The following is a 16022-nucleotide window of genomic DNA, read 5'->3' on the forward strand; positions in this document are numbered from 1 at the left end:
CAGATGTATCAAGCTTCAAAAGTGATAAAATGGAGAGTGGTAAACAACCAGCCAATCAGCTCCTACCTGCCATGTCACAGGCTGGGTTTGAAAAATGACAGGTAGGAGCTGATTGGTTGGCTGTTTATTAATCTCCACTTTAGCACTTTTTTTTTTTTTTAACTTCAATACATTTTTTATTGTAACAGAATTTTTTTAAATGGGGTACAGAAAAGAGAAAGGGGGACATTTGGGGGGGGGGGTGTCCAGGGGGGGGGACAGAGGTTCACATTAAATATACTTCTTCGCTTCGCAGAGCGAACACTGCAATAAATAACAGACAAACATAATTAGAAATCAATGAAGGATCCAAATATGAGAGGATATATGCAATCAAATGAATAGGGTAATTAGACATTTCCAAACCAGGGGGTTCCCTTGGTGGGAGCAGGGGCGCATACCTCCTAGTGCATCAGTCCTCAGGAGATTCAGCCAAGCTAAACTGACTGTGGTCTGATGTGGGGGGTGAGAGGAAGAACTTGACGCCCTCTCCCTCAGTTACATAGGCGTGCCATGGGAGCCAGCGGATGTGGGGGGAGGAATTCGAGGACGAGTAAGGGGTGAAGTTTGTTTCCATATTAAAGTGGAAATTGGTCTTCAGGATTACTGGTAGAAGGGAGGGGGGGAGGGCTGTTTCCATTGTTGGGCCAGATTGGCTCGGGCTGCGATAAGAATGTGGCCTAGGACCAGTTTCTTTTCTGTGGGGATGTCTTGGGGGTAGATGTGAAATAAAGCAAGAGAGGGGTCGGGGTTAACCTTCATTTTAAGTACAGATGATATTAGGTCGAAAACTTCTGACCAGTACCGGAGGATTGCGGGGCAGGACCAGAAGATGTGAAATATGGTGCCTATGCCTCCGCATCTTCTCCAGCAGCTGTTCGAGCAGGTCGGCCAAAAAGTGTGTAGACGGTCTGGGGTCATATATAAACGGTTGATAAGCTTAATATGCATCTCTGTATGATTTAGGCACTTTGACATCTTATAAGAGGTGATGAAGATCTGGCGCCATTGGGTAGGGGTAAAAGTTTTGCCCAAGTCTGTTTCCCATTTTATATGTGCAGTAGATTTAGAGAACTCTGTAGGGGATATGAGAATTCTGTACCAGAAGGTTATATCGCCTCTAGTGTGCGACAGAAAGGGTCTAGAGAGGACCGTCTGGGATAGGGCACTGGGAGGAGGAAATGCAGGAGAGTGGGATCTCCACCAGTGTGAGATTTGTAAGTAATGTAATTTTTCGGACTCGGGGATCTGGAAGAGGGACTGTAGGGAGGTAAATGAGCGTAGAGTCTGGTCGTCTAGTATATCTCCCAAGGTCGTGACTCCAAGGGCCTTCCATGTGCCCAGGTTGAGGTTGGGGATCAGTTTTGCTACAGAGGAGATGGAGATGTTATGAATGGGGTATGTCAGGACAGGTAGTGAGGATATTAGATGGTCCCAGGCTTGTAAAGTTGCCTTGGTGGAGGGAAGTAGGGGTAGATGGGCTGGTCTCATGTGTTTAGGAATTCTAATCAGGTCGACTAGGGGTATATGGTAGGTCTTTGTTTGTTCAATTGTAACCCAGTTTGTGGGGGGGTCAGTATCAGAGTAATGCTTGATGGGGGCCAGAAGGCACGCTGAGTGGTAGTGAAAAAGAACTAGGTGGTCCTATCCCCCAAAGGCTTTTGGTAATGACATCCTTGAGCGGGCGATTTTTGGAGGTTTGGTTGACCATACATATTTCGACATCAGGGATGTACATGCCTGGAGGGATTTCCGCAGGAAAATATAGGGGATGGTTCGGAATAGGTACATCAGCTTGGGTAAAAGGGACATTTTAAACGCTGCCATACGGCCCATCCAAGAGACCTCATATGCCATCCAAGATTTGGTTAAGGCCGAGAGGGTTGCGAACATTGGGGTCAGATTGACATTAAAGACATTGGATGTACAGGAGGGGATGAGGATACCAAGATATTTTATTGCTTCCTTTTGCCAGTTGTATTTGTATAGTGGTTGCAAGAGGGGCAGGGATCTGGACAGGTTAATCGGGAGGGCGTCAGTCTTGGTAGTGTTTAACTTGTAAAAAGAGGCGGCACTGTAGGCATCCAAAATGCTATGCAGGGGGGGCAGGGTGTTGATAGGGTCAGTCACAAACAGCAGTACATCGTCGGCAAAGAGGCTTAGTTTATGTCTAATAGATCCAATTTGTAGTCCTGGGAAGTTAGTATCATTGCGTATGGTAGTGGCCAGGGGTTCTATTGAGAGGACAAAGATAAGGGGGGATAGGGGGCAGCCCTGTCTGGTTCCATTAGATATGAGGAACTTTTCGGACAGGAAACCATTGCTGAACACCCGGGCCGAGGGGGAGCTATATAGTGTCAGGATAGAAGTGAGGATTCGGTCTTTAAAGCCAAAGCGCTGTAAAACCTCCCTCATATATTGCCAATTTAGCCTATCAAACGCCTTTTCAGCGTCAAGAGATAGAAGAAGAAGGCCTTGGTCTTCTTCTAGGGAGTCGACCAGATTAAACACCCTTCTAGTGTTGTCGGAAGCCTGTCTTCCCGGGACGAACCCCGTCTGGTCCGGGTGTATCAGCAAGGGGAGGAATTGTTTGATGCGGAGAGCCAGTGCCTTGGCAAATAATTTAATATCACAGTTCAGTAGGGCTATAGGGCGATAATTTTGGCATAGGGCTGGGTCCTTTCCCGGTTTGGGGATTGTTACTATCCGAGCTTCTAGAAGCTCTGGAGGGGCTGATCCCAGAGAGGACAGTTCATTAAATAGGTCTGTCATTTGGGGGGTAAGAAGATCTTTAAAAGTAGTATAGAAATCAGCTATAAAGCCGTCTGGGCCTGGGGCTTTGTTTCGGGGGAGGGATTCGATGGCTGTACTTATTTCCCCCTGCGACCATGGGGCATTGAGAGCTTTTTGCTGTTCTATAGTTAAAGATGGGAGTAGGGTCCTGTCTAGGAATGAGTCAATGGTTTCTTTAGATGGCTGGGGGGTGGAGGGGTCTGATGAGAGGTTGTACAGTTTCGAGTAGTACGAAGCAAACTGGTTCGCAATGTCCTTTGGGTTGATTATTTTCTCATTAGTGGGAGAGCGAATATATTTGATTTTATTTCTAGCTTGCTGGGCACGGAGTTTTCGGGCGAGCATTCTGCCCGACCTGTTACTAGAGAGGTAAAATTTGTGGCGAATTTTGTTTAGGGCTGCTTGGGTGCGGGCAAGAAGGAATTTTTGGAGCTGGCTGCGGGTGCTTGCAATTTCTTTTTTAAGGGTAGTAGATGGGGATTTTTTATTTTGTGCATCTAGTTCTGTCAGTCTAGACTCTAGGGATTGTTGAATCTGCATGTTCCTCCTTTTAAGGTTTGCACCTGCTTGTATCGCTGCTCCTCTGGTGACCGCTTTTAAGGCGCGCACCAGTGAGTGATGATTGATGTGTCTTGTGGGGAATTAGTAGAAAGGTATGAGGTAATGGAGTTCAATATGGTGGTTTTGGCTGTGGAATCTGTTAATAAGTGGGGAAAGAGTCTCCATGGTTTTGAAGGAATATTTGAGTTATTCATGTGTATTTTCCAGATGACAGGGGCATGGTCCGACCAGGTAATGGGAAGGATATCGATGTCTTTAGTATTTTGGAGGGACCATTTGTCGCAGAGGATGTAATCTATTCTAGAGTATGTGTTATGTACGGGGGAATAAAACGTGTATTCCCGTCCTGATGGGTAGGTAGCCCTCCAAACATCATATAAATCAAATTCTGTCAGGAGGTTGCGGAAGGCTAACGAGGGGCCCGAGGTTTGTGTGGAGTGGGATACAGGGATACTGGATTTGTCAAGCCTAGGGTCAAGGGCTAAGTTGAAATCTCCGAGAATTATCAAGGAGCCTTTCGCAGATTTTTTAATTAGGAGGAACAACTTGCGAAGAAAGGTGACTTGATTTGTGTTGGGGGCATATAGCGAAACAATGGTTGTCATCCTATCCTCCAGTAGGCCCACCAATATTAGGTATCTGCCATTCTTGTCTCGCAACTGGGAGTGAGGTACAAAGGAGGTGTTTTTGTTAAACAAAATAGCTACTCCGTTGCGTTTGGCTGGGCCGTTAGCATAAAAGGCTGTAGGATAATACGGATCTCTAAACTGGGGGGGGTTTAAGGAGCTGAAGTGCGTTTCCTGAATGGCTACTATATCTGCTTTTTGTTTGTGGAAATAGGAGAGGGCAAGTCGTCTCTTGTTTGGGGAATTCAGCCCCTTCACGTTTAAAGACATTAGGGTAGGCATTGGGAACCTGGGGGAGATGCTAATGTATAGCTAGGACCTGAGAAGGGGTGCAAGAAAAGGGAGGTTTGCGGGATTGCAGTGACCGTTGCGAGCCCTGGAGGGGGGGGAGATGGAGTGGGGAGGGAGACAGAGGCGAGGGAAAGAACTAGGGTAAAGGGAAAGACAAAACAAAAGGGTCCTGTGTATTGGACCCGCATGACTACTGCAGGGGAAAAAAGGGGTCTTGCAGTAGTGCGTGGAGAGTTGGGGGGCGGCATGGACTCCTAGGGAGGAGAGAGGGGCCGCCACTCACGTGGTATACATTTTAAATGGGTACGGAGAGACAACAGACATGCTAACTGCAGAATATAGGTCAAAAAAAGAATATAAAAAAGAAACTTAGTACCTATAGCATATTAGGTGCAACAAAAACAAGTTTAAGCTAACTCATGGCCCGTTAAATAGGCTCAAATTATAACGTAATTAACTGAATAACACATGTCTTGCATGGTGAACTAGGCTATGGAACTAATACTTATCGTAAATGACCCGTCCCAGTGGAGGGCACATCAAGAGCATGTGCATCAGCCATAAAGTTACTTGATTGGTCGTTCTTCAATGAACGGGGAGACTTCAGGTGGAGGACCAATCGTGCTGCAAGGTGTTTGGATGCTTCGGCTCCTGGTGGTCCGCGACAGATATACCCCAGTCCAGCAGGAGTCTAACCCCCGCGTCCAGGGAAGAGATGGTGTAAGACGTGTCTTCGTGGTAGATAATCAGCTTGACCGGGAATCCCCACCGGTACCGGATATCATTGGCTCGTAGTGCTACTGTGATTGGGGCGAATGCTCTCCTGCTGGCAATCGTTGCGGGAGAGAAGTCTTGGTAGATTTGTAGGCCACCAAGTGTGTCGTTGTTCTTCGAGTCCCGGGCAACTCTCAGGATACGTTCTTTTATTGTGAAGAAGTGCACCCTCAGCAACGTGTCTTTAGGCAGATCAGCGGAGACTGTTCTAGGTCTTGGGAGGCGGTGGATGCGGTCGATTAGGAGGTCTTTAGGGTCGGCGGTGGGGAGAAGTCTGCGGAACAAGGTGGTTGCGTAATCTTCCAGCTCTGCGTTTGTCACTGAATCGGGGATACCCCTGATTTTTATGTTGTTTCGTCTGGATCTGTCCTCCAAATCTGCTAGCTTAGACTTGAATTGATCCATTTCACGCTGCTGGCGGTCGTAAGAGTTGACTAGATCGTTGTGAGATGTGACTATCTCCTCAAGTTTACGTTCCAATTGGTCGGTTCTGTCACCTATAGCGACCAGTTCCGTTATAACCTCTCGAATTGCAGACTTTAGGTCTTTAGACATCTCTGTTTGGAAAGCGGAGAAGACTTGGCACAGGGATTTCACTGTAACTGGGGCATCCGACTCAGTGTCCACTCCTGCCAATCCTCTGAGGGACGACATGCTGGGCTGTATGCCCTGGGTGGGGGACATTTGGGGTGGTTGAGTGATTTGGGGTGGAGAGGGCTGGGGTGATTTCCTGGTGGGGAGGGATATCTTGCATGGGGGTGCCTCTTTTGGTCTCTTGGGAGGCATGTTGGGGCGTTGTAGCACAAGGAGGTAAAGTCTGATATAACCGGCACCGGTGGGACTCTTATGCAGGATTACATTAACCCGTTGGCCTCTGAGGTCGCAGCATTAGTGAGTGGCAGCCAGCTGGCTCGTAATTCACCTGGGTGGCCCTAGCAGGGGGGCCCCCGGGTCAACGCCCGTCTGTTCAATTATCAGGATCAGATGGCTCTGATCGTGGGAAAGAGGCTCAACTAATGACTGGGGGGTTGTGGGCTGCTGCTGATAGCTGGCAGTTATAGTGGGCTTCCTCTCCCCCCTGAGCTTAAATTGTGTTGCTTATGGGGATAGGGAGGTAGAGGAGGGCAGGAGAGTGAGGGTTGGAGTAAATGAGCTGCCAGGCACAAGCACTCTGCTCAAGGAGTGCCTCACCCAAGATGGCGGTTATACAGCCTGTAGGGGGCTTTAAACACTGGCCCCTGTATATGGTGTGGAGGGTAGGGAAGCTCCAGGTGTGTACTCACTGATGGCTGGGGGCCCTGGCGTCCGCCCAGCGAGTATTGATGTGATCCTCTGCCTGGATGATCTCTAGTAGGGCCGGCCTGTAGACGCTGCCGGAGGTTCTTTGGGTGTCCCCTTATCAGCTGTAGGTGTGAGGGGGTCAGCGGGGCTTTCCGACGCTGCTTCTGAGCAGCTCCCGGCGTGTAGTCGTGACGACGGGGATCGGCGTTCTCAAAATCTAGTCCCCGGCTCCGGCCTCCCGGCTAGGCCGCAACCCGCGGAAGCGCTTAAAAGCACTTCCCGGCTCTGCGACCGAGACCAGAGGCGTCCGGAGCACTTGGGGGCAGCTGGGGTGCAGGTGGGGAGAGTCCCCGAGTTGTGCTGGGGCCGCACTGCGTTCCGGCCGGTAACGAGCACAGGAGCTCCTGTGTAGCACGTCTGCTCCCGTCGGCGTCCAAGCCACGCCCCCCCACTTTAGCACTTTTTGAAGCTTGATACATCTGGCCCTGTATGAGAACGCATTGCCCTTGGACCATACATGTTCCGGTGCTGGAATGTAGAAGGTTACCACCATGGATAGCGCATTGTTTGACCACTTGAGGTATTTTTACCCTTTCATTAGTACATTTCAAATACTTTGCATGATTGCTTTAATAAAAATGTTACATTTAGAAAGTGTCAACAAAAAGTAAGTGATACGAGAAATGGACATGAACATACATGTAGCAATGGCGGTGGGGGCTCCAGCAGACTGACACCCAGGTGGTCCCTGCACCAGCCAAACACATGGATTTAGGTCATGCTTTGCTGTAAGTGTGTACCTAGGTACTCCAGCAGACAGCACATCTATGCCGGCCTGAGTGCATGCTGCATATCAGACTGTTCCTTATTAGCCGGCAGGTGGGTAAGAGCACCATTATGACCACACCACTTAACTTTTATAGTACAAGCAGATGGTTAAGAGCAGGAGGAGTACCTACATCTGGTTCTAACTATACAGGAGGACCTACCATCTATGCAGTGTCCCAGGGCCACTGAGGAATAAAGGGGCCCACTGCTGCCCCTGTCACCTACTGTTTTTACCTGCCTTTGCCCATCAACCTCTGTCTCTCCTTGTCACCCACTGCCGTGTTGTTTTTTGTGAACTTGGGTTAAGGTGGAGGAGGTGGGCCCAAAGTACATTGTGCACCTGGGCTCACCACCCAGAAGCCTGTCACTGTATCTATGTATTACACACACTTTTGCCACTGTATCTATATATTATATTACACACACTTTTGCCACTGTATCTATGTTTCTATGGGTTTAGTACTGGGAAGATGGAAGAGGAGGCGGCAGCTGGAGACCTATCAACAAGGAAACCACCTTGCACACTGCCCTCCCCCACTGGTAAGGTTTATGGCCAAACACTGTCATTAGACATTGGCAGGAGGGCATGACCAGGAACTGTATAGACCGCCTGCCACCTACCTACATCCCTGCTCGTGTATAGTACTCAAGGTAGACATAGGTACTGCAGGGTTGCCGACCCTCCCGGAATTTGCGGGAGTCTCCCGAAAATCGGGTCCTTCCTCCCGGCCCCCGGAAGGGTGGGCAACCCTCCCGGAATCAGGGGGACCCCCACTGAGCCCCACAATCGCGGCATTTATATGCCGCAATCCGCGGGTCTCAGGGGAGGGGGCGGAGCTAAAATGGCACAATCGTGACGTTTTAGCCCCGCCCCCTCCTTGGATATCAGTTATTTAGTCTATTTCCCGTAATGGGGGTGGGGCTTAATGAAGTCACGGTTAAGCCCCGCCCCCAAAAATCGTAACGAAAGCTTCCTCTCCGGGCTTCTCCCGGAGAGGATTTTCTAAAAGTCGGCAACCCTGAGGTACTGACACGAACATGACCAGATGAGAGAACACTGACAGAACCCAATTACATTTTAACCCCTCAGTGACTATAGTAAGTATTAAGGTAAACAGACGCCAAAACAATAGGCTGGTACTGTGCAACTACTGTAGGTTTATGATAACAAAAAGTGATTTAACCGGAGCAAATCTTTCATATGCATTGTTTTAGTTTGCTTTATATCATAAGCTGCAGTACAGCCGATGTGTCCCCATAGCACACAGGCAAGGGTTAAATTGAGGGGGAACAGGGTGGATTGAGTTCCACCACCTCTTATGGTGAGGTTGAACATTTTTACCTACACTTTGGCCCTACACAGTAATTCTCACAGAAAAGCATTATAGTTTGCAGGAGGATGCCAAAATCCCTACCACTGGCCCTGCTTCTGCCTAATGGGGGTAGGAAGTGGGGGTAATTAGGTGGCAGAGAGAAATTAGTTGACACACCTCTGCATGACCACTTTAAGCAAGGCTTGCCTACCCGCCCGGAATTGCCGGGAGGCTCCCAAAAATCGGGTCCCCCTCCCGGCCCCCCGGGAAGGTCGGCAATCCTCCCGCTTTTGCCTGGCAGCCCCTGCACCCCCCTTTTATTACCGCACTAATTACATGGGCATGGGACATGTCCAAGAGTAAAAGGTTTTATTTCCAGATCGGTTGAGCACCAATACATACTTTAACCCCTCTATTAACTTGAATGTTGCCTACTATATAACCGAAAGCTTGCAGCATACATACCCTTATAGTCTGTAATTGGAGAATATATACCACCAGGGGGCAGGAGAGGGACACCAGTCCTTCCTGCAAGAGCCAGGCACTTACCTCATCAAAAAAAGGGTTGTTTCCTCTTTTGATTCTTGTTCTGTGGGTCTGACCTCCCACACTGATCTTCACAACAGGTTTTATGTTGTTACCGGACAATTGGCGCCCTTCAATTACTCTAATACGAATCTATTCAAAGAAAATACAAAATTTATAAAAATAAAAAACAACATCTTCTGTAAAGCTGTAGGAAGGTGGTGTGTATTCATACCTATGAACATAATCTATGTAGAGGGTACATATGTCCATACTATGTGATTAGCTACTCACCAATGCTAATGTACTGTAATGTGGGCAGCACGGATGGTGTAATGGTTAGCAGTACTGCCTCACAGCGCTGTTATGGGTTCAATTCCCACCATGGCCCTAACTGTGCGGAGTTTGTATATTCTTCCAGTACTTAAGTGGGTTTCCTCCAGGTACTCCATTTCATCTCACAATCCAAAAATATACTGGTAGGCTAATTGGCTCCTAACCAAATTAACCCTAGAATGTCTGTGTGCGTGTACAAGTGGTAGGGAATATAGATTTTACGCTTTACTGGGGCAGGGACTGATCCGATTGTTCAAATATCTCTGTAAAGCGCTGCGGAATATGTTTGCGCTATATAAAGTACCGGCCAATCAGCTGCTGCTGTGTTTGGAGAAGGACAGTTAAGAGCTGGCTGGCTTGCACTTTAGAACTCTCCAATGCTTAGTACATAGATCTCTCTGGGATGCTGTGCTGTAAACCTGAAATTCTGCAAGTTAAAAAAAAAGGACGAACATGTCCAAACAGAAACCAGCGAGCCAGCAGAATTTTGTGGCGAGCCCTGCCGTTTTAATGTCCACACTCCCCATTTCCACCTCGCCGACAGGAACCAGTGAGTGAAGGGGAGGGAGTGGAATACTCTAACTTTAAGGTATCGGCACAGCGGGCTGGCATAGCTCGCCGCCAAAGCATTGAATACCCCTTAAAGGAGGTGATATGCACCAGCCAATAAACTCCTAACTATCAAACAGTCAAAAATAGGACTAGAAGAGAAAGGAGAAATGGTCTATACGCACAATAGACTGCATATGGTAACTATTGATTTTACTACATGTAGTATGCTAAATATTTGGCCACTGTACAATGCAGGAGAACCAGACATTGGCTTTTTTAACCACAGCGTCTATGCCTAATCTAGAATTCCACAGGCTATATCTACAATACACAGGTAAAATACATTCATGTACATTAATGTGGACAAACATTTAAGTTACACATTTTGCATTATAGCGCCTTACTATGCAGTGAGTTACCACCTTCATTTTATGTGGAACACTATAGAGGGCTAGCAAAGGGAATCATGCGTATTATTTTTATTAGAATTATATTATGGAAAGATACGATTTGTCTCTTGATAGGTGCTCTCTACAGAGATCCACTTATGACTGGGGTAGGAGTTATTCAGTGCTCAATTAGACAGATATTTAACCCGCTGAATCAAAATCCGTGTTTAAATCAGTAAAAAAAAAAATTAATTCATCAGAATGACCTGTAATGCTTACCTTATATATATAGGAAATATATTTTTTTTAAACACATTTTTTTTATTTTAATTTATATAACAAATGTGAGCGACGATGGCGTTTTTTAGTGGATATTTTGTGTATCTCACACAGATGTCGGCACACAAAGGGTTAATTATATTTTGCTGGCAAACGTACCTGGAAATCTTGAATCTTGTTAGAGAGTATCCTTCTGGTTTTTTTCCCTTTCGAAAGCCGCCGAGCAATTTGGTTTTCAGTTTGACCTGGAAGCGTTGGCGAACGTGGATTGAATCCAGAGTCAACAACATCTTCATCTTCCTCATCCTCGTTACCTACAGCATAAAAGAAAGGGAGATCAATCATTTTAAGACCGATCACATCCATAAACACTGGATCACCCTACAAAATAGACACCTGTACAAGACCGTGCATGCGAGTTCCTTTCCAGAAAACACTAAGACACAAAGTAGAATATCTCCAATTTCCAACCTTCTGTGATGGTCACTTTCCTCTGAAATTGTTCCAAGGTGGACATTAATATTACAGTGAGTTGCAAGCTCATCACGAGATGCAGGAACATGGCAGCAGCCCGATCCATCCAAGATTCTGCCATAAAGTTCCTGCCGGTGAATTATCCGCACAAGTTCAGAGGCCGTGATAAAACATCGGATAGCATCACTAATCCATGGATAAAGTACTGACAACACAGCAGAGTGCAAGAGATTTTCCAGAACAATTCAAAGTAGGCTGTAGTGTTACACGCAGAGTAGGAAAGTTCCTGTTCCAAGGGGAGAGGTCCAGGATAGCATCACATTGGTATGGAGAGATTGCATTTTTCTGGCTGAAGCTCAAGCTGTGTTGCATGCTGGTTGAAGAAACACCTTAAGACAGTGGTTCTCAACCTCTATCCTCAGGACCCCCATGCAGTGCATGTTTTCCAGGTCTCCAAACAATCACAGGTGACATAATTAGCTCCATAGCTGTATGTATGTATGTATGTATGTATGTATGTATGTATGTATGTATGTATGTATGTATGTATGTATGTATGTATGTATGTATGGTTTTTTTTGGTACTTATGTAATATCTGGGCTCCCTTTTTTCTTATGAGACTGCGTCCGCTCACCACGCTTCGGGCACGGTGGCTCGCTACACTATATAAAATCAACTCCATGCGTAGTTGGATAGTAGGGGTATGATGGTCGCTGATGAAAAGGAACCTCTGCTGGCGGTGCCGCAGAGGTAATCAGCTGGTCGCAGCAGCACCAGCGATTGGAAAGGGGCTGAAAACGGGAACGCGCACCCGGCGATTTATCGCCGGGGCACACTCCCAAATCACTGGCAATATGGTCGCCAGCGACCATATTTCCAGCGATTTCAGCCCCCATCTCCCCTGTGTGTACACCGCATAAGAAGGATATGTATCAAACAGTCTAAAAAGGAGAACAGGTGGTTAATTGCCCATTACCACCAAATTGTGCTAGATTAGAACTAGAAGCAGATTGGTTGCTATTGGCAACTTCTTGTCGTCTATAGATGGTTTGATGCCTCTGCCCCTAGGTCCTGGTTTTCTCTATGCTCAATGATGTAACAGGCTTCCCAGCAGAACACTCACTGTTATGGAGCAGACACAAATATACCAGTCACACCCGACTTACACCTCAGCAGGAGAGACCAGTGCATCCAACCAGAAGAACAGGTTCTGTCTGGTAACTGCAAACTAGGGTTTTATTTTGCTTTACAACAGAAGCCAAAACAATCTCAGTTTAGTGACATAATGTTAAAGATTAAAAGGCACAAACACGCTGGGTTTATGTAGCTAATTTCATGCAGCGGGTGTGTGACCAGCTCAGATATGATCCTACATGACAGAAGCTTCTGATCACCTCCTTTTAGGGGCCCATTTACCATTGGATCAGGGACGTAACTATAGCACCGCAGCCCCCGCGGGGGGGGCGCTGTGCATGTGCGGGCGCCGGGGGCTACAGTGCTATAGTTACACCCCGCCATCCCCCGCAGTCTTTACCTGTCAGTGTCTTCAGTACGCGCTGGTCCCGGCTCCCTTCTTCTGCTATGAGGACCACAACAAAATGTCCGCCCCCATTTAGCAGACTGTTCTGTGAAACTGTCTGCTGCATGGGGGCGGACATTTTGTGGTGGTCCTCATAGCAGAAGAAGGGAGCCGGGACCAGCACGTACTGAGCGTAGGTAAGACTGCGAGGGATGGGGGGTTTGCACGGGCGACGAGGCGGGGGTTGGTGCAGCGGGGTGCGTGGGCGCCCTCCCTTTAACGGTGGGGGGGGGGGGGGCGCCCAAAAGCTAGTTACGCCACTGCATTGGATCACATATGCAATGCGATCTGGGCGGAATCGCTTTGCAATATACGATTCTTTTGGGTGAATGTATCAGCCTGCAGACAGGGACTTCCGCTCTACTTTGACAAGTGCTGGGGCTCTGTGCATGTGCGGTTAGCTCTGTTTGCACTGTCCCAGAGGATACCACCATATCAGAATGGCAGTAGCCTCGGGACACACTGCGAGGCTGCCTGATGTTGATACAATCAGGAAGCTTTGTATCCCCCATAGTAACCTATAGACCAGGCTGACGCGAGCGAGGCAGGAGGGACCGGAGATTCCAGCCGCAGTCCCTCCTACATAAATTCTGGCAATACTTCACATTTGCGGCTAACCTCCTGAAAACTTTTTTTTTTCCCCCGGGGAATTGGCCGCAAATATTATATGATAAATGGACCCCTAATGCTGGCCACATATTAGACCAACTTTCCTCCAACTAGCTGGTTGGATGGAATAAAAACCTGGTAATGGATAGGAGCAAATGTAATTTGTAATTAAGTCATTTGTTTCCCAAACCGGAAAATGGACAACAACTGTCACTCAGACAATGTACTGGAGTTGGACCCATTTGAGGTCACTGAATGTTTTCGTCCATTCTCCTGAGTTTGAAAGTGAATTGCTTATTGGCATTTGCCCCGATCCAGTACCAGATTCTCAGTCTAACCAACCAACTAGTTGGATGGTTGGGGGAAAGTTGGTCTGAAGTGCGGCCAGCATTACAGTCTCCTCCCCAGGAGAAACACGGAGAGGAGACTAAGCAGTACTTCCAGAGGGCGGGGCCTGATCTTGGATGTCTGTGGGGTGGAGCTAAAATGAGATGGACGTTATTTTAGCCCCTCCAGGAAAAGCTGCGAACAGCTGTATTTAAAGGTCGGTGATGGGGGGCCCGATTTTCGGGAGCCTCCCGGCAATTCTGGGAAATTAGGCAACAGAGTGGTCGATACATTCCTCACACTTATTTGGGCAAGACATACATACATATTACACAAAATGACAGGTCATCATCAGTATTACTTAAACACCGCACAGGCCAGAAAATCGTTTCAATACGCTAATTTACCAGCCACATTCTCCAACAGCTGCCATAGCACACAGGAAGAGCGCACTATGGGCAGTCATCTCTGAAATATTTCCCCTCCAGGCTATGAAAGAACTATACAATGACAGGAAAAAGGCCTCGGCATGGCTACAGCTACAACATAGCATCAAACACAAGCCTCAGTAATGGAACATTGTTATCAGTGGGGAAAATAAAGAGCCAACTTCCTCTCCCGCACCACATGTTATCTGATGACCACTTAGGATTATATAGTATTAGAGCAGTATATATTAGCTCTATGTTAGTCTATTCCCGCTGTGGGAGGCAACACTTCCATGTACTATGCTGAAACATACATTTATTTCTATAACGGCAGTCAAGACACACCAAAATGTCCTTACAGGAGTGTCAGTTTGTCTAACCAGATGCGTTTTGTCGGGAGGGCAACTTCATCAGTACTCTGCATTTGGACTTACATTAGTGGTTGCTTGGGAACTAGGATTTTTCGATTTAATGTAGATTTAATTTCTGCAGTAACCGAAAGCCTCGCACAACTTTTTTATTATTTAAACTTCAATACCAGCTCCCAAGTCAATAGTAATGGACATGAACGTGTGTCATCCTCTGCAATGATTGTGTAAATATCTTCAGGAAAACCTAACCCACACCCCACCCTCCCTTCTAACTGGACCAGGCAGGGTCTGGACATAAACAGACCTGAGCATAGCGCGTGCACTATTTTCTCACCCCCATGAGCCCTTGATGCTGTAGCTAAACACTGCCCTCGCTATCCCCTCCCCAGAATGCTCACACTCTCGGCGCTATGGTCCCAAGCTACGCCCACTACTGTGTCACAAGTACCGTCTCATTGTGCTTCCTAATCCTCCTTTACAGAAAGGAGACAACATGACAATAAGCCAGAACATAATGAACAAACCAGATATATAACCAGCCACACACCCACAGATGTGTTTAAAAGTTCGCTTACCCCCTTCTGTGTGTATATTGGTCCCTCCTGGATCACTCGGATTGCCGATAGGGGAAGCAGGAGCTTCGTAGGAGACCATTAGATCAATATTTGCCTGTGAATAAACGCAAGTGATAATGGCTTAAAGTTAGAGATAGGATCGCCCAATATTAGGTGGGAATATGAATGTATGGCAGTATACGGATATACATCTACTAGGAAGAAAAAAAAAATCACTACACGGTAGACAACTTATTGCATATAGAAAATAAACCAGAAGAGCCAGGGCAGAGAATAAATCCATTACAGTAGATGCTATAATTGGGTTGTTTGCAGCCAATGCCAGTTGCTATGTATAGAAAACCGATGGATGATTAAGCCAGAGGTGACAAACCACCAAAGGTTGCTTGTGCTGCATCTGGTTTAACAGTTTGTAGGGGTTGTTGAAAGTGTGCTGCTGCTGACAGCCAATGGGTGCAAGGGGAGGAGTAGTCAGGCTAAGAGGGACTTGTGATCTAGGAAGTCTGCCTCTGAGGAAATTTCCCCGCCTCCCATCCCTATTTTCTGTCTCTACTTCTTCTCTTGGGCGGCGGTACAGAATAGTCATTTGTGTAGATGAAATAGTGTGTAGAGAGTGGGTGCGCTCTACCGACATCAATGGTCATGAGCCATACCTCTTTGCACGTAAGATGGCTGCTACTACCGACCAGGTTGTTTGGCTGGGAGAGTGGATAATCAGCGGTGTGTGAATGCTATGGTGATCCTACCCCCCCATTTACTTTCCTCTGACTTTGGTGCCACGACAGTTTTATAGTTTATGGTCAGTTGTCAAAAATAAATTTGACATTCATTATTTGAAACGCCAGCACTTGTGTCCGTTTCGTTATTTTAGTTTTAAGCTAAGTTTAGTTTAAGTGTCAATGGTTTAAGCAGAAGGATACCGATGGTGAGTTTAATTAGAAGCAGTGTGAACAGCACTGCATCTGACTCACTGGCCTCCCTTAGCTCCCATCTGTAGGGAGAGACGTCATCACCTCTCTAAACTCCATCAGCGACATGTAGTCCCCCAAGCATGCTAACTAGGAGAGTATT

At 47.1% G+C, this 16022-nt stretch overlaps 1 protein-coding gene across 4 annotated transcripts in view; it reads right to left on the reverse strand.

Moving 5' to 3' along the window:
* Window positions 1-16022, reverse strand: part of MYOF (myoferlin) — a 156855-nt gene that overhangs the window by 74368 nt on the left and 66465 nt on the right. For all 4 annotated transcript variants that reach the window (XM_083149355.1, XM_083149354.1, XM_083149353.1 and 1 more), the window contains exons 5-7: window positions 14952-15045; window positions 10747-10901; window positions 9056-9184 (exon numbers count right to left, since the gene is read on the reverse strand). In XM_083149355.1, the coding sequence (XP_083005481.1) occupies window positions 9056-9184; window positions 10747-10901; window positions 14952-15045 (378 nt within the window). The remainder of the gene's footprint in view (window positions 1-9055; window positions 9185-10746; window positions 10902-14951; window positions 15046-16022) is intronic.

The sequence above is a fragment of the Crinia signifera genome, chromosome 6 (genome assembly GCF_055691185.1).
Source record: "Crinia signifera chromosome 6, ASM5569118v1, whole genome shotgun sequence".
NCBI classification, from domain to species: domain Eukaryota; kingdom Metazoa; phylum Chordata; class Amphibia; order Anura; family Myobatrachidae; genus Crinia; species Crinia signifera.